Source organism: Falco rusticolus, chromosome 4 (assembly GCF_015220075.1).
Source record: "Falco rusticolus isolate bFalRus1 chromosome 4, bFalRus1.pri, whole genome shotgun sequence".
Classification (NCBI taxonomy): Eukaryota; Metazoa; Chordata; class Aves; order Falconiformes; family Falconidae; genus Falco; species Falco rusticolus.
Window position 1 is genome coordinate 102856085 of NC_051190.1, and position 25259 is coordinate 102881343.

The following is a 25259-nucleotide window of genomic DNA, read 5'->3' on the forward strand; positions in this document are numbered from 1 at the left end:
CCCTTGTACAAACTTTGCAGCCTTTTACATGGTTTTAGCTTTTTAGGAGAGAAGGTAATGGCCATCTGCAAAAGTTAACAACAGAAACCTGGGAGTCTGCAAACTACACTGAAAGTTACTGCTTTAGTAGCAGGACCCAGTAGACAGCTATGACCAGCCACTACTGTGTTCAAATTCCTGAAAGCTCACAACCTACAGCTCCTGGGGCATGTCCACGGCAGAAAGAAAACTTGTCTTTCCCCTGCTTTCAATTCTGAATTTGATTGCTGCCCTCAAAACACTAAGAACAAGACTTTGAGAGTGGCAGTTTCTTCCAGTAGAAAGCACTACTGCAGTTATTATCAGTTAGCTCTGGACCAGTCTGGGAACATGATGAGAACAGAGGGCATATGTGAGAGAGCTGTAGGTTTTCTGCTATACACGCCCTTTAGAGACATGCAGACATAGCCAAAAAAAAAAAAAAAAATCCCAACCAAAAACCAAGCCTTGGGCACATTCCTACTAACTCTCATGATCAAATTCCTACTTTTATAGCATTTAGGTTTTTTCCCTAAACTTTCAGTTCTAATAATCAAGGTATTCTGTTACACTTGCAAATTTCCCTTAAAGAAAGGTGGTAGGCAGACCATAAGAAAAACCTTAAAAAGAAGATTCCTCCAGAAGCTGAAAAGCAGAAGTCATTCATAAATCATTCATCAGTCCTAAGCCATACTTAGCACTGGGATCCTGATTCATGATTTGAACTGCGAAGTCTAGCAGAACTGCTGAATTTCCCTTCCCGACAGGTGAACATAACTCATTTTACTCTGTGTGCTAGGGAGCCCTGGAAGTTTTCTTGGCATTTTAAGATAAACTGTCCCTTCAGGCTCTAACAGTCTCCTCTTCCCTTCTAATATCAAAGCCTCAATTAGACCATGATTAAAGAGGCTGTACTTACAGATAATAGCAGAAGGTACAGGTTGTCAGTTTTATTACAGGTCAGGAATTTGTTTCTCTGTGTACTCTGCACTTCAATGTGGGAATAGAGTTTACTAACAGGCGAGTCAGATTTGCTAAACAACGGGATTCACTCCTGATTATCAATTAAACAGGCATAAACCCATCTAAACAGATGGTTTCTGCCAGTCAACAGAAGTCTTAAGAAGAGAACTCACATTCATTCACAGAAACATTTTATGCAAGACTAAAACAAATCCAACTGAAGATGTGCCTCACATGATGCTTTAAACTCTTCTTTACTTGAAAAAAGTGAAAGTCTGTATATTGCAAAATATTGATTAAGCAACAGCATTCTGCAGCTCCATTTTCTTTGTGAATTTGTTTCTTACAATTCAAAGCACTGATCAGTTTCTAGAAAAATATGATGCAAAATTATTAAATTCTGTTGCTGCTTGGGAATGCCAGATTAAGGATCTCAATCTCACTGCATTAAGTACATCTACCCACACGCACAAGCAGCTTCAGCCCCACAATACTACCAAAAGTAAAGGCATAGAAGTCAGGCGTTGGAGCCCTCACCCCATCTTCACTGAGGCTTAACTCTGGTTATTCTCCTTTACTTTTGACCAGTCTCCCCCTGCCTTTCTCACACTTCAGCTTCTGCGCAGGTTCATACAGATACATATTTTTTAATTGCCAAAGAAAACACTGCTTTCTCCTGCGCAGTTCATCACGTGGTTTGCTCACAAAGATGACACTGTCCCATAGTGTTTAATGGGCAACATTCCCTTTTGGATCGGTAACAAGTTGAAAGTCTGGTAACACGCAATCTTCTAATTTAGAAATGGAGCTTTATAACACTGAAATACTGCAAGAAGCTCCGCTGCTTGCCCTTCCATTAATTTTGTTACTTACTGTGTTGGCTTCTCATCAGCAATTCTTAACTGATGTACTATGAGCCATGCCATCAAATATTCTCTATGGATCTGGTTGGCAACAATGGTTAGCTTCTAAATTTTGGTAAGCTACTGATTATTCAGTTTGTGATTACTTCAGAGTAAAGATCTTCTTATGTTTTGGAAAGCCCCAGTAAATAGTGGGCACCGCTACAGATAAATAATATACTATGAAAAGGATTCTTATAATGGTAATGTGTGATGCACAACCATTTTCCAGATGCTACAGAACTAACTGTGCTGCCAACTGAAGGAGCCAAATCCAAAACAGATCTGTAAGAGGAATTACTGTTGAATCAATCTCATCAGTGAGAAATGCTTCAGTCCTACAAACCCTTGTTCACAGCATAGTCTTCATAAAGTTAATGAAATGCAGGCTGCCCCAATAGAGCTGTAAAACCAAAGTAACTCCCGTACAGGTGACCCAAATCAATCTGAGTCAGAACTGGCATAAAGGAGAGCCAGGATCAAAAACATTTTCCATCAGAGGAAAAAGTGATCTCCTCACACGGGGGTGTGAGACCATTGCAAAGCAGCCTGTGTGGAACAAGAGCTGGCTGATACAGACTCCATCCTGAGCCAGGAAAACAATGTAGTGGCACAAATGTGTTACTGGAGCTGCACCACCACCCAAACATCCCTTATGGCCCCAAGTCTTATGGCAGAACTGGTTTGTCTCTAGGGTGAAATAATTCTTCAGGTAAAAAAGAACTGTGTTCCTCCTCAATTTTTAAAGAATTAGGTAAATAGGGTGTATAGGCTTTTAAGACCAGAAAAGATAACTAGAATATCTAGTTTGACTCCCTTGAAACAAAAGCCAAAGAACTTCACCCAGATACACAATACGAACAAAAATACCAAGAGGCAGACTTACATCACACCCATTTCTAGTCATCATTTAGCTAATCTTTAGATTTTTAGTCTTTTTAATCTTCCCTCATAAATCAATACCTCTAGCTCCCAATTATTTTAGTAGCAGCTCTCTGAGCTGTGTCGTGTAAAGAAAATTAATGACCTTTAAAACAGAAAGTTTACTTACACAGGCATTAATTGCTATTGTAGCACAGACAAACTGTTAAGCAGGACCATGAAATGTTTTACTCAAGCACCTAATTCCAGAGAAGGTAATACTTAACTCAAATCCTTGGATAACAAAAGGTCAAATGCAATGAAGTTCCTGTCAAAGAAATAACCTACTCAGGTCTATTTGCCAAGTACTGCAAACAAGTTAACCATATACACCATTAAGTTCTGAATCCCATTATGATCATATGGCATAAAACTGATTGCAATTACAGTGCCTTAAGCAGAAGGTGTCATTTTAAGTAGAGAATCACTACTCTGGACAAGTTTTATAAATGATTCTCATTGATTATCATTTCCAATTAGAGGAAATAAAAGCATTAAATGGCCACTTTGATGCTGGAAGTGACCTTTCACCTGGACTCTCTCCCTAACAGATGAGGGTTAAATTTACTGTGACAGCCCCTAACCACATTTGGTATGGCCTGTGATTTGATGGTACCAGCAACACATCAGCAGCAGGCTGAGTTGGTAAAACCATTACATTCGCTGTTTGTATCAGAAGTATGCTTATTAGTATCCTAGGGAGTTGGAAAACATAGGCATTTTCCAATTACCTACTTTACATTTCAGTAGCTAAAAATTGACACACAGCTATACTGTTACCTACAAAGGGATTTTTCACAGGAACACACATTTTTCTCTTTTATATTTTTTTCTGCTTAATGGATCTCAACTGTATTAATTTCAGCTCCAAAATGTTAGCGTTCCCAATAACAACCAATAACCACAAGCAAGCAAATCATAGGTAACATCCTCCTCTCCAAACAAAGAAAATAATGTATTTCTAACACAGTACTGCCTCTTTCAGTTAGCATAGTCATGTGAAATTAAATATAAAAGCTCTAGTGAGTGATTTTTTTACTAATCCTGTGTAACACATTTTGCAAAAGTGTCAAAAAGAAATATCATTCAGTCACTGAATTCAGAATGGAAATTATTTACTTTATAATCCAAACTTCTCTATTTACATAGAAATAACTTTGTTACAGCAGAAATTTTAAGCTAACACACAAAATTAACGGAGTCCAATTGCATATTATTCTAAAAAGGTTAGTTTATAGCCATCATAAGATTAGATCTAAATACAAGACATATACTCATCCTTGCAGTATACTTTCACGTGCAAACAGTATTTCAAAATATTGCAATAGGTAAGCATCAGGAAAGGGCTTTTCTAAAACTACCGCCCTCTCTAAAACCTGTATTTGTATACATGCACAAATGTCTTATTTCACTATTGATGTTACTTATCTCAGAATTACAATTGATATTCCCATAAGAAAAACTGACAGAATCTTCCTGGCTGTAGAATGAGCCATGTATCACCTTTGTTTTATTCTACGCTGTTCAGTGTTCCTTTTACTGGCATAGTTTTGTTTTATATTGGTTTTACTAGCATCCTAACACTCATCACTGTTTGTTACACACGCCTCTCTAAAGTCCATCCACGAAGGAAATGAATCACCACAGCTTTTAGTTACAGGGCCTGACTTTTTAGCGCAAGCTGTAAGGCTCATGCTTCCATCCTCAGCATCACTCAGCACAGGGCCCCTTCGTTTAGACTGTGTTATTAGCCAGGAGGCCTCTGGAGAGCTCTGCTTCCACTGGGAAGAGCCATAAACATGAGCTGCAGTGAACACCAGCCGGCACTGCCATACTTCTTTAACAGAAGAAGTTGCTCCCCAGTGCAGCTGGCAAGCTGCTCTCAGGTTCCCCTTTGGAGCCAGCCAGAAGACAGCAGCTCACGTTCACCAGGAATTACTTTCTATTTGCTTTCATGTTCCTTTAGACTGAAGCAACGTTTTAACAAACAGAATAAAATTTTTAAGGCTGCCACCATCATATAGCTGGGACAGCCTGTAGGCTGCTGCTTGGGGAGGGAAGTGGCTCCCAACCACTTCACTGAGGCTGAGGGAAAATGGTATTTGTGTTAGCAGTAGCCGTGAGCCTGAGGAACACGTCATTTTCTCTGAGAAGCTGCCAGGCATCCCAGGGCCAGGGCTCCAGGAGGGCCGAGCACCCTCCTAGCAGCCACACCACCATGGGCTGGGAAACCAAAGCTTCCAAACGTTTGGTGCAGCTGCCTCTCAAGAGCTAGCTCTCCTTTTGAAATATCTAGGCTTTTTGCTGAGGACCTAAGAGGTAAGGACCATCTACTGCTGGGACTTCCACAGGTTTCAAAGTCTTGGCTCCACACCACCACGTGGGGAAGTGCAAGAGTATCAGGCTCTTCAGCAAGGAATATCTTCAAGTAACAGGCTCCCCTTCAACCTGCCATGAGTCCAGATGCAACTGTGAGAACTTGTCTTTGATTTACTGAAATCAGATTAAATGTGAAGTGTTTCCAATGAAATATTTTGGAAAAAACTTTTTACCACCTCTCCCACTCCATCGATTCATCAACTCTACCTCCAGTTTACCACATCTGAAGAAGCTGTGTCCTCAGAGATCCACAAAGAAGGACTAGAAGAAACGCAGGGGGGTCGGGGGGTGGGGAAGAAAGTAGCAGGAAAAACATTAATGTTAACTCTGTCTTGTCCAATGCCTGACTCTCATTTACATTAATGAAGAACAACAGAATAATAACAAAACAAAAACAAACAGAAAAATACATCCTCTAGAGGGTACTTCTTAGCCTTTGAATATGACTGGGTCATTGTCAACAGCCTGTAAGCCTGTGGAGTACACAGTTCATGACAGTCAGAAGACTTGGTGTGCAAACCAGGCCACAATAATGAGCAATAGCAGATTGCAGATTTGCATGTCAGGTACTTCCACCATAGTGCAATTAGTCTACTGATACTGTAGGCAAGACTAAGGACGAGGGGATGTGAGGGCAGATCACTGGGACAAAGTGAATGATTAAATGGCCTTAGACTTGACTTGTGACCTCATTCCATCATAATCAGCAAACTGAGAGAACTTGTGTGTGGATCAAACAACCTGGCAGGGTTAGCTGAGCACATGAAACAAAAGAAATAGCATACTGCACATATTCTTGGGCTGCCACAATGTGCAGTTTGCAGCAGCAGCTACACAGAAGATCCAGGTAGCTGCCAGGTCCCAGAACAACCTAGCTGTCTACCTGGGGAGATTATTAGCTTCTTCCTTAGACAACAAAGCAGCAGCTCCTGACTAAGGAGAGCCAAGAGGCAGCACAGACACCCTTAGTGTCCGCTGCAGAGCAGTAAGCAACAAAAAGGCAGGAACCCACACGAAAAAGAAGTCACTTTCCAGACATCTCTCTACTGCAGTCTTTCCTATAGCCTCCACAAATCCAACTCAGGAGCCTGATTCCAGGCTCTCCTGCTTTGAACAGCAAAATATAGTTCCCTTTAAGCTCTAGAAACTGTCCAAGATGTGTCTTTGTACGTCTAAGAGACTAGAGTCACCAGGGTGAGGAAGCAGTATGAGAACTGGTTGTCTTCATTTTCCTGCTCTGTCTGCATTGCTTCTCTATGGTTTTTCACAGAGGGACCCAACTGTATGTCCCATGACGCGCTTCCTTTACCAAGGACCAAGCATCCAGCATCACTGAAAGTTTTCCAGGCCTGTCCTATTTCATACCCTGGTAACGAGATAAAGGTATTTTCTATTATCCAAGTGTGTGGGACAGTCAGTCACCTTCACAGGCAAATTTGCAGCATTTGCTCCTTAGAAACATTGAAATGCAGCCATTCAAACTCCCAATGAGCCTGCAACAGAGTTTGCTGTAGCTTTTAAGGCATAACCAGACATGATGAGCTTTTGGAAGAAAATAGGTACAACTGTAGTAATTTGTACAGGGACAAGAAATTGCTACTGGAGATCTACCCAGCCAGAATCCTGCAACCAAAAGACTGCACAACCAGCTGGGTATAGGTAAAACATAGGGAAAATGTCCTTCTGACCTGATTAATAGCAGAGCAGCTTGAACCCAACAGACATCTACCTTTTTCACCGTTATTTTTGGTTTTTAATCCCTACCATTGCAATTGGATACCCTTGTTCTCTACATGAACAGGTAAGCGTATACATTAGTCCTGAGCTTTCTAAGCATCAGCATGCTCTTGCACCATCAAGCTGCAGAGCTCTTTCCTTCTCTTTTGCTCAAACCTCCTCTTTCAGTTAAGTTAAGCCTAAGCCTACCCTGCACGTTCCTTTGTTCCTCTGCAGTCCTGTTAAACTCTTGCCCTCAGAGACAACCAGTGACAACGAGTTCCGGCAGCAACTAGTTCACTGTATATCACAGCATTTCTTTTTACCTACTTCTGACTTTGCCACTTCTAAGCTTCACTGAATGCTCCTTGTTCTTCCCTGATGCTAGAACAGCATTTCTTGCTCTGTAAAGCCTACGCCTTTATTGTCTGTAACCTTTTATCATCTCGCTCCTGATTCATCTGACTCATTTCCTCTCCAAGGTAAACAGTCCCAATCTTCTCAATCTTGTACTATATGAAAGTTTTTCCATGTCTGTTTAAAAACTGATTTAGGTAAACAGTTAAAAACTTACTCTGTTAGCTTAGCTTATAGCTATAATTTACCCATGCATATTAAATTTGTATTAGCTTGGTTCAACTGAATCAAGTGTATCCACACAGGATCTTTCACCAAATTCCTTAAGTCAGTTTAAAATCTTACCTTTTGTGAAAGCAGAGCAAATGAAAGTGTAGTTAGGCCATAGCCAGTTTCTGGTCCACAAGGACTTCCAAAAAGAATTCAGACAGTTCTTTGGGAAAGGGTGCATTTCAGCAGACCCCTCAAACATAGTAATCTCCATTACCCTGAAATTCATGAAGCTCCCATGCATAGCAGGGAATAATTCTTCTGGAATATTTTCCATCAGCAACACAGGGATTTGTTACAGAACTAACTTAACATGTTGTATCTTGATAGCACCTCCAGTTAAGGGAGAAAGTTTATTGCCTAGGCAAGTCAAACTGCTATTGAATCATAGATTTTAATTCAGCTGCAAGTGAGCTGCCCTATTGTACCCAGAACACAACAGAGATATAATGAAATCTGCTATAAAAATTAATTCTGAAAATATCAAATACTAGCATTGTTAAATTTAAACAAAGTATATTTGCTAGTTCATTTCAAGACTTAGCTGCATTCAAAAATCCAATGAAAACTGGCTTTTACACACACTGACATACATACACATTTGCTCATGGAATAGAAGTTTTAAATTATGGCTATTAAATGCATGGTATTTCTTAATGATAGCATTCATTGTTATACTCATAATAATACATTTGACAGAGAAAAAAAGGAGAATTTATCGAAAAGCTGCCAATGGATTTTAATAAAAAGTACTTTCCAACAGAAGGCAATGTCCTTATCTACTAGACTACAAAGTGCTTGAGTATTTCACAAGGTTTTAGAGGTACTATTTTGCAATAGAAACTTACTGAAAGTTACAAAGAGGCAAATAATTCTAAAAATCAAATATACAGGCCACTGAGTTGAAAGAAAGTAATTTCCCGCATTAACACTAAGATCTATTATACATGCATACAAATTTTCATGCAAATCAGACTTCACTTATTGTGTATTTTGCCTTATTTGATTAAAAATGAAAAAGACAGAAGAACACCTACCCACCTCCATTTTGCCTATTAAGTTGTTGCTGCCAACAGGACCTTCACGACTGTGTTTCCATTGAGGCTAATCACAGAGAGGAGGTGTGCACATAAACACAAGAAAACTAATGCTGAGGTTAGAGAGAGCAGCCACCAGGCCTGTCTGTCACATTACTCTCTATTCACATGGTGGAACTGCTGTACTCCGGAAAGCAGACCAGACCTGTCATGATCTCAGAACACTAGTTATCCCCTACCGAATCATTTTCAGAATTGGTAAATAATACAGCTAATATAAAAGGAGAGAATGTCAGACAATTCAGCCTCAGAGACCTCACTTTCACCATATGCAGCGACTTGGTGAAAGCACTCGAAATACACACAGCCAATCCTGGTCAGTGCTACAGCTGCGTTCCTGGCAGAGAACCCCCTTGTTTAGGCTTCTCTGTGCCCACCCCATGTGTGTCCCCCCCCCTTGACAATTCTCTATAACCGTCATTCCTCTTTTCCCACATGGAAACATGCTGGCAGCCTCCTGCCCTTGGCTGCTCCACATCAGCAGGACACTCTAGCTGGATGGGCAGAGCTGTGTGGGAAAGGCTTATGCAGAGCCCCATTTAGCTTCAAAACGCCTTCCTGCCAGCTCACTTCCCCTGCCTAACTCCACTGTCTATAGCTTTCAAATGCCTCTCCTTCATAATCACACCTCCTACTATTCTGAAGACTATTTTGTGGGAACGCTGAACATATTTGTTGGCTCACTGGACCCTAGCACACTGACTGCTCATTCAGTAACATTCACACAAGACTGGGAAAGACTTGTCATCCTCTTACTATGTGGCACTCTGTTACTAGCTTACTACTGTTTCCCTCTGCCCTACGGGTCCAAATTGGATGTCAGACACAGTAAAATGCCAGCAAAAGCTCCAGTTCACAGGAACCAGTCACCAAACACAGTCCAAACCCAGACACACACTGGCACATTACCATTAACACAAGGTTTGCTATGAGTACACTCTTTGCCATTCATCTTCTTGTCAGTGAGGATTGGGGAAAATAGGGTTATTATGATGTTTTGAAATATTTGCAAGGTGCTAACATCAACAGTGATGGCATTAGTCAAAAACTCAGGCAGACACTAGGACAAACCGATTCTCCTGCTTCTGTAGCCAGAAGGACCAAAATTCCCAAGGAGATCACAGAACCTACCGTGTAGTTGTCTCCTGGTTGTCTAAATATTCAAGCAAGGAAGGAAGGGATTAGGTCCGTAAATCTGCCGGCTTACTAGCCAGCCTGCCACGCACAGCCATCACCCAGCCCCATTCTTCCCACTTTAAGGTTCTGCAAATGACCGACCTTCCCGGACTCAGCACAGCCACATCAAAACACACCTCGGGCATTCCTGCCGGTGGCCGAAATGTCAGCTAAAATAATCATCTAGCTGTCACCAAGAGCAACACAGGTAGGGCAAAGGGGAACAACCCAATACGCATGCTTTCAGTTGATATGGTAAACAGCTAACATATGGTAATTTAAAAGGGGTTGACATGCTGCAGCAATTATAAAAAGGCTGACACTTAGCTGAAAGAGCTGACAGTTGGAAGTTACGCCCTAGCACAAAAGAGAAAAAATGAAAGCAAAATGTGACTGAACTGTTGTCTCACATGCTCCTATTTTGTTGACAAATGTATTTGCAGGTATAAGAATCTGGCCCTTCCTTAAGAGTGTCACCATCAGCTGCTGATAAAAAAGCAACTTGAATCTATTACAGATGTGTTACTCTTCAAACTGATGCTCCTGCAAGAGTGAGGACAAAGCATTCTGCTCTTACAAATCTGTTGCGCAGGCTAAGGCTCTGGTATCAATAGCAACATGTGACATTGTTACACATCCTTCTACATGGAAAAAAAAAAAGACTACTTGGAATTCGAACTAATGCATTACAATGAAATACCTCCTTAAATGTATCACCCTAGGAAAATGCAAGTTTGTTAATGGCTTCAACTTTCCAACATGTTTTCTCTTTAAAGTGCTTCAAACCATGGTTCAGTTATTACACTAGCGCTTTATACAGTTTACATATGATATCCCCAGCACACTTACCGAGCATTAAGACTGTTTTTTATATAGTAGGTAATATATTTTTACACTGTTGAAATCTTATACTTACACAAATATACAACTATACAGATTTCATTGTAGCAGCAATGTTTAAATACATAGAGAGAGATGGTACCTACCCCTCAAAAGCTCAAAATCGCAAGATCTGATCCTGCAAGTGTGCACCTGACTATGAGACTGTATTGAGTAATTCTATTTACAGTTGCATTCATTTTATACAATTGTCAGGTAATTCATATCAACTTTTGGAGTTTGAGTGCATCTGAAAACTCTGTGTAGATCCAGTTTCATTTTAAAAAGCATCAAAGCATCTTCCAGCACAGAATCATACAAGAACAAAGTGGAAGATATACAGCATTCTCCTGCTCCAAGGCAGGATAATTCCTAATCCCAAACTGAATCTCATCAAGAGAGTTTCTGTCTTTTGTGAGGAACAGAGTAAGATCTGGACTATGCATGTTCAGTAAAATCATTATTTTAACAAACTTTAAACCCCCAAACTTATTTCAAACTGTGACCTGTCCATGTTCCTTCCTTCTTCTCCAAACATGAAAATTAGTCCCAAAAATATACTGGGCAAAACAGCTCTCTTACAGCCCTGAAGAGCTTAATGCACAGAAGTGAATTTCAAATTCCCGTTCATGCTACAGCACGTCCTTCTCCTAGCTGTGTACATATAAGAATCTTTTAAACTGCTAGAGCATCTGACTACCTCATCTGAACCTACTAATCCATCTTTCTCTGGATTATTTTTAACAATCTGTACCTTTCCACTCCTTCCCGCACAATGTCTACTCATAACAAGTTTTACTCGGTCATAAATCATTTCAAGTAGGTAAAATATAACATGTCTGTAAAAAAGGGGTGAACTTCCTTTGCCAGTAGGAAACAAAATTTGTCCTTAGCCTGCTATGAAGTAAAAAATTAGATCTCAGCTTTAAAAATGTTGTTAGCATATCAGAAGCACTTTTCCAAACTCTGTGTTTTTAAAATATATTTACTTACTAGTGCTTCTGACCCCTGCACATCTGGGCTGATGCTAAAGGACTAAAGCTGCTGTCAGAGAGATATGGTAACGCTCATGTCAAGGGTGTAGTCTCTGTCCTCTGTTCCCAAGTCCACAGCAGCATTGCCAGCACACACTGGCACTGGTTTGGAAAGAGATCAGGAAAGGGGACAATAACAGACTACAAATCCTTCGTCCCCCACTATGGCCAGTATTGCACTGGCATCTGGTATCACCTGGACAAACAAGAGTATCCAAAGAGTATTTTAGCTGTAGTGAATGTGCCTCCAGATACTCAGATCAAGCAGTGGCCTGCCATGCAAGCAGGTCCCATTCGCTCACACTTGCTAACAAGAGATGAAGATGGATAAACTGCCTCATTGTTCTTTTCATTAACTTTGTACTTAAAATTTATCACTAGATCCCATTGCTGCATTTATGCATTTTCTATTGTTTTATTATTCTTGCCTAACTGTCGCACATAAACTTTTCCCCCATAATTCTATGCACCATTATAATACAACAAATCTTGGTTAGAAGCAGAACTTGGTATTTTCTGCCTTCACACTGCATGATACATGTGCTTCTGTCTGTGCACAGAGTAGCTTGGTGGACAGTGCATTTCTGTACTTATCATTTGGTATCTCACCTTTTAAATTATCTGCAGTGATCTCCACACCACCTTTCTGAGGTCCTGACCCTGACTGCTGAAGTCCTGTACTCCTCCTCACAGTCTTCTGGGTAGCCGTGACAGTCTGCCACAACATTAGAAGGGAAATGTACGCTGTACAACAAAGCAAGGGCCACACTGCATGCTGAGACTATTTATACCACGGAACGTGTGTTAACAGGCGTAACTGCTCTGACCTGCATCTTAAAAATGGCAAAAGTTCTACCTATGACTGATTCATCTATAATTTTCCTTTGTGTAGCTAAGATACAAGTCACCTGTATCAGCAAATAAGAGAGTAATGCTTTAGGCACCTGTTCACTTTTGTAACACTTGTGTCTTCCTGCTCCTACTTCTTAATAACAACGTACAGTATACAATACGTAAGCACCTGTTATCTATGGTTATCTAATTTTAATGGCTCTGATCTCTTCCAGTTATTACCATCAGATGTGGACGTATGAATAAGAGTCATCATGATGTGATCATAGGTAACATGCACAGACACTTGTGAAATGCATACTGGCATTGCAGAACGACATCTTTCTATGGGCTTTACTTGTAGCTGCAGACAGCTTATGTGTTAGCTCTGGTTAGGTTAGTTAGGTGGATAGTTCTGAGGTACCGGGAATAAAGCCACAGCCCACAGGATAGTGTGATCTAACAGATACACTGTTCTGAGGATGTAAGTCTAACTCTAAAACAATATCAGTTAGGTATAATTGTGACTGCACTACTTGACCAGTTAGTAAGAAAGATCTTAACAATTGTTCTAAACGGCTATGAGTATGAAACACTGCCCAAAGACAGAAAGTTGGTGAGCCTTCCCAACAGGCAGGACATGCACAACAGAGACCAGACAGAGAAGTCAGAGCCTTGTTCCTGCCCTGAGCAACATTTCCTAGCACTGGGTGATTCCAGCTCTCATGACAGTCCTGTGATATGACCATTCTTGTAAAGATTCCCTGAGCCACACTGACCTTGATTACCTCTGACTCTCTAGCCCCTACATGGCTTCTCTTAGAATTGATTAATCATTTATTTATCTTCAGCACAGGGTGCATCCTCTTGACAAGTTCAAGAACTGGCATGTTTGGTCCCCATTTTCAGGTCTAACAAGGCTATGCTTTGCCTAAGATCACAGTAACAGGTGACGGGTAAGTTTCCACTGCATTAGCCACGTCCCTACTGCAGGAGGCAGGTAAAGTCAGGTTTAGGATGAATGTCTGACCCTTTGTTACTGCCTTGCTCCTCTTGGTCTATAGAAAACCTAACAGCTTTCCTTCCCATTAAGCTTGCTGGTATCCTTCCTTCTCCCTCTGGAAACATATCCATGGCCTCCTCCAAACTTAAGTGTTCTCCACTTAAACAAAAATTTCCCCAAGTGCACAACAGGCACACTTTAACTGCACACACTTAAGCGACTACAGAACATCTGTGGAAGTCTGTCTTTGAGGTCATGCCAGCAAGCTCACCATTTCCCTGCATCCATCTTAACAGACATCTGATAATGGTGTGTCATTTCCTGTGTCACACTGCATATGCGTGGATGTAGATGATAGTGTGGATGGTGGCGACTCTGCTTCAGGCCGAAGTCAGTTTATCACTTGGAAATTTCAGCGTGTCTCCCTGACACAGTGAAGTTGAAACATGCTTCCAGTTATAAATCAGTTCAAACTGGCACGTACACACACTTCTCATTCTCTAAAAGTGGACTGATCTTCCTGAATCACTTAGTAGATCAGGAAACATTTAGTCTAAGAGCACACTGTCAGAGAGTCATGGGAGAAATAAGACAGGACAAAAAGTGGGGATTGTTTCACTTCTAAGATCTTTGGGGATATCCTTTCTAGCCTGTCATATGTCAAACCCAACTACCCTAAATATTATTGTATCTGTTGGCTTTGGCATGGACTCACTGTTGCCTTTTATTAGATATGAAGCAATAGGTGGGAGAGAGTGAGCCAATTAATTATTAAAAGTGGCTTTCACATACTTTGAAAGTCTGCATGTCCTCGAAGCACACTCAATAAAGCTAACAAGGCTAACCAGGGCACTGCATAATGTCTGTGAAGCCCAGATAGGCATTTTGTGAACTCTGCAAAATTCTGTTGTGTGCTTCCTTAACTCCACATGGACCCAATACACACTTCATAAAATTCTTTCGTCTCAAAATACGAAACTTACAAACTCCCTTCTTCCAGTCCTACTCAAAAGTTGCTGTTTTCAATTAGCTTTCCACCAAGGACTCCCTCTCTGCTCCCTGTGCCACTCCCTTTCGCTTTTAATTCAGCTTAAGAGAGGAAGTGATTTACATCCTGCCCCCTCATATGTGATGTGTGCGTCCTCTTGACACCATGTGAGGTAAAACACGCTCACCTGCCCACCTGTGAGGACTAGCAGTTATCCTTCCTCTGTTACGGCTGATTCACATTGTAACTACCTCAAGGCAGTAACGTACTCCTTTTGAATTCTCAGCAAAGCACAATGCATACTTATTATGCTATAGCTAATATCAAATTACTACTAAATAAAACATCTAGAACAATTATCTTTGGTAGATACTAGCCCCTTAACTCCCTTTCCACAAAGACTTGAGTATGTTAGTTTGGATCCAAAAAGGGATTTTCTGCTATGGGCTCTGGGAAATGAGTATAGACTCAGTAATAACTTTAGTGAGACAACCATCATTAGTTAGTAGTGAAGAAGAGATGTCAGTGGTGCTTGAGGCACTTGTTGAAATCAATTAACACAGAATCTATACTAACGGAACAGGCACAGGTTCCACGCCATTTTATTTTCATTCTCCTGTCAATGATAACAATCCATTGCAGATGGTCTAGAACTAAATGGGGAAATACTCATTTTATCTGCTTACAGTATTTTCAGTTGTTGATCACATTATCACTTTGAACAACGTTTGTATAATACCTTTTGGGAAAGAATACACTCTGAAACTATAGGCCAAGGTGTTCAATGGAATGAACTCAGAAGCCTGGGAACAGTAAGTATATTAACCAAGCTTTGCAGCTCAAGTCTGTAATTTTTATTCACCCAACACTTGATTTTCAGTCAAGGAAACTATTTCTATTCTGCTTCTATAACAAGATTGGTCTTCACTTAATAGAATGTATAATGAAAGTAACAGCTGTATTTAAACACATGGCAGAAGCCATTAGGCATGGAAGAATTACTCTTTTTCTAGTAAATCATGGCTGTCTAACAAATTTTATACATGACTGTCCTTGTCCATACTATGAACCAAATTGTGTCTTGTTTTATCCCAGTTAAGATGCACTGGTTACTATAGTTCCTTGAACAATTAATATTCCCCTTATAGCTCAGAATGCAACGTGGAGAAATGAAACAAAACCAAAGTTTTTGTTATAGGCAGAGAATTCCAGATCCACGGAGAAAGGATAAGGAGTGAGGAAGGAAAGAAACTACTGCAGAATACTTAATATCTGTAGGACCTTACAAATCTGTCTTTTTATTTTCTACATGTTAAAACATCACATTAGAACCCACTCTAAGCACTACTGTTAGAAATTATTATCAGTGCTCCTGTTGTCATTTTTCCTATTTACAGCTGCAGTCCCATTTTCTTTACTGTTTGGGTATTTTCTGAGACAGAAACTAATAACTCTACTGAGACTGTGCAACTTTTTTACCCTTACTGGATAATTGCTACTGGCAGCTAGTCAGTACAGAAATCCACCTAGCACAAGCTGCTGGGAAATAATCCCAGTCACCACATGAGCGGCACGGCTACAGCCAGGCAGCGAGCAACCAAATATGGAACCAAACAGAAACAGAACCACTTCACACATCAGTAACTATACTTCCCTCTTAGCTTCGAGCAATTAAGTAAACCTTAAGTATATTGAGAATTACTGTGCTGTAAGGATGCAGTACAATACAGTAAGCTTTGACCACAGATAGAGATGGTCTAAAAATACTGCGAGCATTTAGCAAAACACTGAGAATAGCTTGCAAAAACATAGGCATTGTTCTTTTCTAGCTTCATTGATTATCCATTGTTTGTAGTCTCGGATTAGTTACAAGTTGGCACTCAATGCTTGGACAGGAATTCCAGTGAATACTGGGCTTTGGAGAACAAGCTCTACCTAAGCAGGAAGGATATGCCGTGCATTGGCCAAGCTCTGGGCTGTGATGCGCAGTCCTGAATAGGGCTGCTTTCCAGCCTCAGCACACAGGCACGAACACATACCACTACACCTGAGTCAAGGCAATGTCCCAACTGCTCAAGAAGAGATAACACAGCCCTTTTCAGTGCTGCGAATTCCTCCAAGCAGGAATCCTTGCAACCCTACTGCAACTCAAGATGAATTTGCCTTTAGCCAGAGAGCCAGTTCTGTGTCTTCTGCATATGAAATTTGTGGTTATGTTTCCAATGACTCAAGAGTGCTGTTTAGCTCCCACCCATGATGCTCATTGTTTATGTCCCTGGATCAACTGCATATGCACTTAATTTCAATTTGTAATGACTCTAAGTAGTACTTACTTTTCACAAAATCTCTGCATTACAATGAATATTCGTATGTTTACTGCAGGAACCAATCAAACTGTGATCAGCTTTTCAAGCTTCATCCACTTATCGATCAGTTGGTTGAAAAATTTAAACAGCTGTTCTCTCTCTGCCAAAACATTTCTGATGCAATTTATTTAAGAGAACTATTTTAAACAGCATACTCTTTTTTTAGAAGTCTCAGTATTGGGTAAGATTTTAAAGAACCATTCACATGCACTATCATGTATGTTGTTCTAGTAAAGACACAGACAAAGTGCAGAAGTCAATTCCTCCCTCTCCAACTTCATGCTTTTACTCTCACATAAAACCAGTGCTGGACCTCATTCTCTACATTCCAGATTCTCAATATGCCACCTGCAAATAAATACATTTTAAATGTGTATTTACTCTACTTAAGATTCTTTCCCATATCATAAAAGGAATTCTCAGAATACGAGATAAAAGGTAATTTTGGAGCTATGAAAATTGTGAGGCCTGATTACTAATACCTCTTCTCCTTATGGATTCTCTGATTTCTAATAATATGAGTTTATTAGTCTTGCCTTCAGTTGAGGTACTAACAGTTTCTCTCTGTTCTTCTCCTCTGCTTATTTTTGTAACAAAGGCACAATCCTAGGTTCATCTAAGGATTCTCTCACTGGAAGGCAAGAGAAGTATGTGAGGCAGAGTACATCAAATGCATGGAAATGCAGAAGTAGGCTTGCCTGCAAAGCAAGGCTTTCAGTTCACAGTGAATGTCCTCTTTTTGATTTTTCTTAATCTGAATTTGTTATTTATACTCCTCAAAGCAGATGGCCCCTGGGCCTTGTTCACCAAAACAGGTTAATGGCATGGTTAATAGCTTTGCTGCCCACAGCAGCAATACAAAGGACCAAAACCTCCCTTCCAGAGGCACCTGCCAGGCGCTGTGGCTCTGCCTACCCCTTCCAGGCAGACATGCCTGGGACGCCGCCCCCCCCCACGCCAGCATGAATTAGAGCCTGCCCTGGAGCGGTGACCTGGGAATCTGCAGGACAAATATCTGAATATGAGCAATTGACCACATCCTCGGTCTATGGCTTTGGAACAGACTCAGCACCCAGACAGCCACCAGGCTCTGGGAACTCTGGAAGAACTGGGAGCTAGCACAGAATGGGAGCTAGCACAGAATTAGGTTTTTTCCAGACCATTTCATCAGGAAGGCACTGAACTATGCAGACCAATATCAGTATCACAATGTCCCACAGCACAGTAAGGAGCAGCTTAAGAACAAAGAATAGGTGCTTAAAAGTGGACTGGAGAAAGAGTTGATGTTGCTGGGCTGAGGAATGATTTCTGAAACACACTTAGCAATGAGTTAGAGAAAGACCCATTATTCTCCATCTCTGCCCATGCTTTAAAAGATACATTGGAGTTTCTGTCTGACATCAAACTCTCAAAATAGCAGCAGCTGCAAGTAAAATTTTCTACCATCTCTGGGTGGCTAAGAAATTGTCCATCCAGGCAGACAACGGCCTGACCTTGATTATCCGTGCCTGCATTACACCTTGGCAGGACCATTACACCTGGCGCAAAGCCTTCAGTACATGGAAACTCCAGCTAATACAAGGTGTCACATTTTATGCAGTTATCAGGAGAAGCTGCTACCATCAGCAACTGGTAGTGTTGCCTATCTCTGCCTTCTTTGTCCCACACACCCTAGACTGGTACCTCACATCCATTACTGATTTCAGTTTCAGCTTTTGGTTCTTAACTTCAGGTTGCTCAATGTGCTGGGTCCAGGTTATCTGAAAAACCACTAAGTCTCCAGGGAAAGGGCAGTTGGTTGACAACTACTCTCCCATGTACAATGGAACTGCCTAAGGTAAGACAAGCACATCTGACCTGAGACTGGAGTGGTCCCCCACAAAAAAGAAACCTCCCACAATCTGTTTCAAGCATAAACTGAATTTCTTAGGCCTTCTCCTCTCTAAATGTAAACACACAGTAGCACATGGCTTTTAAAACCAAACAAAACTAAATACGTAAGAGAAATTATTAAAAAAGAATTGCTCCTGAAGCATCTTCCACTCTTCCTGACCTACCACTTGTAGAGGATGAGTAAACAACCACCATATTGTTAATAGCAGTAGTCCTGTAAATAAACTAGCAGAAGGCTTTCAGAGACTGACGATTAGATCAGATCACGTGTACAGCAGAACAGAATTCCCAAGTTAATACCAAGTGCCTTTCCCCAAAGCACTCAGTACTTCCCCTCTAGAAGCTCACACCTGGGTACCACTAACACAGCTTTATCACTGGCAAGCATTCTGGGAAATAACATACAAATAAGCCCACAAAACACTTCAGAACTCTTCTATCAAACACAGGCAAATTGTTTTTGAACCAGAATACAATGTACGCTGCCCAGATAGGCTTGCTTTTGCTGTAACCTTGGTGTGCTCATTTCCATGTAAATACACAGAAAGTTCTTCACCTTGGAGCTATTTCACAGGGGGAATTTTATCTGGAATGTAGGTATAAAGTAAAAGCTCTCAGTGTGCTTGTAAATCATTTGTGCTAAATGATTTGTGCAAACCTCAGACACGGAGATGTTTTCCTCAGTGGAAAACAAAATAAAATGCTCTTATTTGGGTATGCAATGTTATCTTACCAAATCCTTACCTAGGACCAACTTTTGGAGGACCTGGGGGCTACACAAGTACTTCAGAAAATGGAAACACTGTAACACACTGGCTGTAGCTAAGGGCTTGAAAGTCCTAACTCAGGCTGCCACCCCTGGGAAAATTCTGGTCATAATGTCAGCTGTCACCTATAGCCACCAATCTGCAAAGAAACTGCATAGCTGCCTTCAACTCTCAAAGCACTCCCCACACCGATACCTGCAGAGACGCCATCACTCCAATATGAGCTGGAAAGAATCCCTGGTAAAATTTATGAGCCTGCTTCCCTTTGCACCAAGTCACGGAGAGGCAAGATGGTGGGACAACACACCCACACAACCCGTCACAGGCATCAGCTGCACCTCCAGCTGGGAATACACAGCCAGGATTGCATGTTGTTCTCTCCTCCAGTCACCCACTTTGCCACACTGAAGAATGTCAACATGTTGCTGTATATAGGGTTAGACCTACGTGCTTTTAACTAAAGCAACAGAAAACATTGTAGGAGTGTTGAAAAACATTTTCTGATCTGTTTTGCTTTAAAAGAAAAAATAGCATCCTTACAGAGTCAATAGTCTTCCAAATCTCACACTCTACTATCTCTGCTTAATTTTCTCCCACCTAAATGGCAACTATGCTTTAAAGCACCAAGTACTGTACACTTAATAAAGCCAATCTTCATAATTTCTCTTCCCATACATTGGTCACAGATGGTTTCAACACAGAAAGATATATGGTAGGTAACCTAGGCCCTCCTCCAACAAACCACTTAAACATACATTTCAGCATGTTGGCATCCCAGCTGAAGACAGTGGGATGTATTTCAATTTATGCACGTTTCACAATTTTATTGAAGTTCAACGACAAATAAAAAATGAACACACAGCAGAAAAATAAACTCCAATATGCATATAATTGATGCTATAGTAGTACCTTCTACCGGAATTCCACAGATTTAGGAAAATACTTTCTTTGGTTAATTCAGCATTGTTCCTTTTGGACGCAGTGACAAAAAATAGCTTTATCAAAGCATAGATTTGACCCAGTCCATTTATATGGAAGCAAAACTCTTTTTACCTCCAGTGGAAACGGAGCTCAATGATAAAATATAAGGCTTTTTATAATTGAAGCATGATCCCAAAAAGCAAGTCCTGACAGTGGAACCATGAGATGTTGTGAAATCTTAATATTTAGTTATTCATACATATACACTTGCCAGGAAATCAGGTTCTAATGCCCTTTACAATTTCCACATAGTGCTTATACTTCTAGGATGTATCAGTATGCCTCTGACATTTGTTTAAGGGTCACATAAAGAATGGTACTGTTATTTAAACCATTTAGAAAGTTCTTAGATGGTGTTTCCAGCAAAACTTGTGTTTTGTTTTGTGGTCGGAACATTTTTTTCACAATAGCATTGGATTTTACTATTGCTTTAATGGGTTTTCCCCTTCGCATCACATTTCTGGTGCCACTATTTTACCAGATACCTGAAATACCTCTGCACCAGTAAGAAGTACTGCTTGTATCCAGAAAAGATACATACATTTAGGGAGGTTTGAAATATCACAGCACTTCCCAAAAATACGAGCTAGTCATTGCATCCACCTTGGCGATGCCAAGCCTGGAAAAGCAGAGAGCGGATTAAAAAAAAAAAAGGAAAATATCACAGTACTTTAGCAAGGCTACAACTAGTACCAAAAAAAGGGTAGTACATTTGTTTCTATGTCCAGAAAACACTGGCAAATACAGAACAGAACAGTGCAATATTGAGTTATCTAAACATGTTAATTAGCCACGCCAGAGAGAATCAGGCCTTCTCTAGCATTCGTTCACCTTCAGTCATACCGTTTGCTTTCCTCATGTCCACGATTGGGAAAACATCAGACTGACTGTGTGGCACGTCAGAAAGTAACTACTGAGCATGGTTTTCTGCTGATGGCAGGGGTTTTAAATGCTCAAGGCACTGGCACAACCATCTCACGTAAATGGCAACCTTGGAGTCTATATTTTAATTACTTTGAAATAAAAGCATTTTAAGTTCCAGTATGTAACACAATGCAAGGAAAGGGATCCCAGAAACAATCACACACACACAAATCATTTAGCTACATACAGTAATATGCAGTCACGACAGAATGAAATATTCATAAACTCAAGGGAGAAGAAATTCTGTGTTCATCTATCACAATATGTACACCAACAGTTACCATTTTACAAAAGCCCTTCTATCCACCTTAATAAACTGTACAGGCCCTGTTCAAATGATCAGTTGTTGATACTCCCTTTTAATTAAAACGATAGGACAGATTTTACTAAACAGTAACAAATCTAAAAGTGTAGGAGGTAAATGCTACAAACTCGGGGTCTCCAGTTAAAGAGGCCTTTTTTTTCAAAATACCTTGTCTTTCTCAGATAATTGCATCTCTTGTCATGCAAATACGTGGTGTGACATAGTTGTTGCATTAATTTATTGCATTGCTGGTTTACATTCCTACATTGTGTTACCGTTCTCTTACGCATTTGTAACCAAACCAAACTATAGTAAAACTAGTTGAAGAAATGGGGCTCAAATCCAGTACATGGCAACATTTCTTCATTTATGGCAAGATTATAATCTGTTTTAGGGCATCTGTCCATTCAGAAAATTACTCGGATTTCCGTAACATATAAACGGATGTGTTTCACATTCTAGCACACGCGGATCACTCCTTGCAACAATCACCGTATTACAGTGAAACTTACACATTTATCGGTCTCTGCCTATTGCAGACCTACAGACACGACAGAATTCATCAGCTTCAGCTCAGTAAACCCACGCCGAGAAAAATGAATGGAAATGAAGACAGTGCCCACAGACAAAAGCACTGATCAATGCACTTCGCTGACATTATCTTAATGGCAACCTTTTTCCATCCCATCCTCCCTACTTTCCGATTCTTCCAGCAGCAGACATATCCGCACTAAAGGATGCGATCTGACCCATTTCTCGTCGAACTCCGTCACCCACAGGTTTTCACTCGGCAGCGAGCCGCCGTCCCCCGCTCCACAATGACACAGCAGGGCCGGAGGGACAGGGCGCCCGGGCTCCTTCCCCCAGGTGACTCGCCCCTCGCCGCCGGGTGAAAACCGAGGCGCGGCGCGGCGAGCGGCGGCCCTGCCGGCGCTGCCCCCTCGAAGTGCGGTAAACTTTCGCGGCGGCACCTGGGCCACCGCCCGCGGCGCCGCTCCCAGGGCGGGCGGAACAATGCCCGGCGCCCCGGGCCCCGCGGCGGCGGCCCCGCGCTCCCCGCCCCGCCGCCCCCGTGTCCTCAGACAACCTCCGCCGCCGGCCCCCCGCCTCCCGCCGCCGCGCTGACAAAGGGCGGCGCGGAGCTGCCCGCGGCCGGGCGGCAGCAGAAGCGGCAGCGGGAGCGGGCCCGCCCGCCCCGCCGAGCGCGGCCCCGGGCAGGCGGCTCCGGGCAGGCGGCCCCTCCGGCGGGCGCGGTGCCGGGCGGCCGGCGGCGGAGCGGACCTACCTTTTTGTCCTCTTTCTCGCCGCCGTGCCTCCGCTCCGGGTGGCCGCTGTCGGCGGCGGGGGCCGGCTCCGCGGGCTGCCCATCGCGGTGGTGCGGGCGCTGGTGCGGGCAGCCGCCAGACCCCGCCGCCGGGGGGATGGGCTCCGGGCACGGAGAAACTCCCTTAACATCCATCTCCATCTTCCAGTTCACTGTATTGCGAGACAAAAGCAGGCAAACACTTTCCACCACCCCGCGTCTTTCTTGTGCTTTCCTTTCTCCCGCTTTTCTTTTTTTGCTTCTTTCTTTCCTTTTTTTTTTTTTTTTCCCTTCCTTCCTTCCTTCCTTCCCCCCCCCCCCCCCCCCCTCAGGAGGCCGTGACACGCATGGCTCTGGCCGCCGCTGCCGCACCGATCCGGCGGCTGCAATTCTCCCCTAGATCCTCCAGACTTTTGTATCCAGCGTGTGTGTGTGTGTGTGTGTAAGAGTGAGTGTGTGCGTGTCCGTGAGTGTGCGCGCGTGTCCTTGGTACGACGGCCTTCAATCGCCCCGAAACAGCAAACGCTAACTAAGCAGATCTCTCGCCACGAAGATCAACTCCCGGCCCCAGCCTAATTGTGGTGGTTATTTACTTTACCCTATCTATGTCCCAGGCCCGGACAAGCCCTTCTGGCTGCAGCCCTTTGAACAAAGTTAACTGGAGGGAGCCGAGCCCGCGGAGGGGGTGGGGGCGAGGGGAAACTACCGGGGTTTAACACGGGGGAACTGACAATAGCCCGGTAATGTCAAGTAAAAGTTAAACCTCCCCCTTCCTCCCCTCCCCCTCCCCTCTCCACATCCCAGGCAAGCGCAATACAGCAAAGCAAAGCAAGGATTTCAGACCTGTGCAAGGTGCTGGTGGAGAGAAGAGACGAGCATTTACCCGATTGTTGCTTTTATTTTATTTTCCCTTCGACTCCCCCCCCGCCCCCCCCCCAGCACCACCCGCTATTGCAAATGTGGGCTCCTTGATGTTAATCTCCTCTCCGCGGTCTGAGTGTATGTGTGTGACTGGAGCTCCCTCTCTCTCAGGCTGCCAGCGCCACGCAGCACTGCACAAGGAGAACTGGAGTAAGGAGGAAAACAAGAGCAAATCCAGGCTGGAAATCTAAATCAGTACCAGCCACCGGCTCTCCGATTTTATCAACACAAAGAGAAGAAGAGAAAGGAAGAAAAATCGCGTGTAAACTGCTGAATCAGTCGTGACTGCAGCGTGCACACGATTATTTTAGTCCTTGTGTTAGCTTCCTTCTCAGACTGGAGTTAGACATGGTAGGGGAAAATGCAAGCTCATTAAGAGTGTTTTAGACCAAACCAAGGATTTCCTTAGTGGTGCCAGAGCCAAGCCAACTCCTCAGCTATTCCCCTCTTCATTTTGAAGAGATGAATGGTGAGTGTAGACCTGATTGTTCTTAAATCAGGACACCATCAGGTGACCAGTCTGCACTTCTAAATATAACACCACCACAGTGTCCTGAGGAGCAGCTGCTTTGAAACTTACCAGGAAACATCTACCGAGAGCCTGCGGTGTCAAGATACACCACCTGATCTATACCTGATCTGTCTGCTCCACGTACTGCCCTCCCTGACAGCAGCTACCCGCTCCGCAGAGATGCCGCGCCACATCCTCAGGAGCTGGTCTGTTTTAAACCAGGAGAGAACCTGTCCCAGGGTATTTCAGGAAGCGGGTGACTATCAGGTGTTAGATGATGCCCTTTCATTCCTCGCCTTGGGTTCTGTTATTCCCCAACAGGATTGTTACTGTGGGAACCTGAACAGATCTTATTGCAACAATATATTTGGACAAAGGGCAAGGACTAATCTCACAATAGGGAAAAAAGTCTTTGTCACACACCAAAGCTGTATTTTTACAATACACATCTCTAACGATCCTTTAGTGGTATTCTCAGTGTATGTCAAGTATTTGTGGGCCCTGCTGTCTTCTCAAATTGGTGTGAATAAGGAGCATTTCTATTTAAACTATCAGCATCAGTCTTTAAAACTGAGGTAGATAATAAGACAATCAAGTCCTGAATATTAAAGTCTATAACCAAATAATTTTGGCTACTTACAATCATTTATTAATAATCATTTAAATATAGTCTACATTTAGTGGTGGCAGGATTTAACATTCTGGATATTCATATAGTTTTAGCCTCATTAGCAAAAAGCAGTACTAACTGCAGA

At 42.3% G+C, this 25259-nt stretch overlaps 1 protein-coding gene across 5 annotated transcripts in view; it reads right to left on the reverse strand.

Moving 5' to 3' along the window:
• Nucleotides 1-23983, reverse strand: part of RBMS3 (RNA binding motif single stranded interacting protein 3) — a 718180-nt gene extending 694197 nt beyond the window's left edge. For 2 of the 5 annotated variants that reach the window (XM_037383215.1, XM_037383219.1), the window contains exon 1: nt 23055-23352. In XM_037383215.1, the coding sequence (XP_037239112.1) occupies nt 23055-23234 (180 nt within the window). In that variant the 5' untranslated portion in view covers nt 23235-23352. Of the gene's footprint in view, nt 1-23054; nt 23353-23444; nt 23638-23670; nt 23759-23915 lie in introns of those variants that run through there. The other 3 variants (XM_037383217.1, XM_037383218.1, XM_037383216.1) reach the window with 3 other exon arrangements.
• Between the last annotated feature and the right edge of the window lie 1276 nt (nt 23984-25259).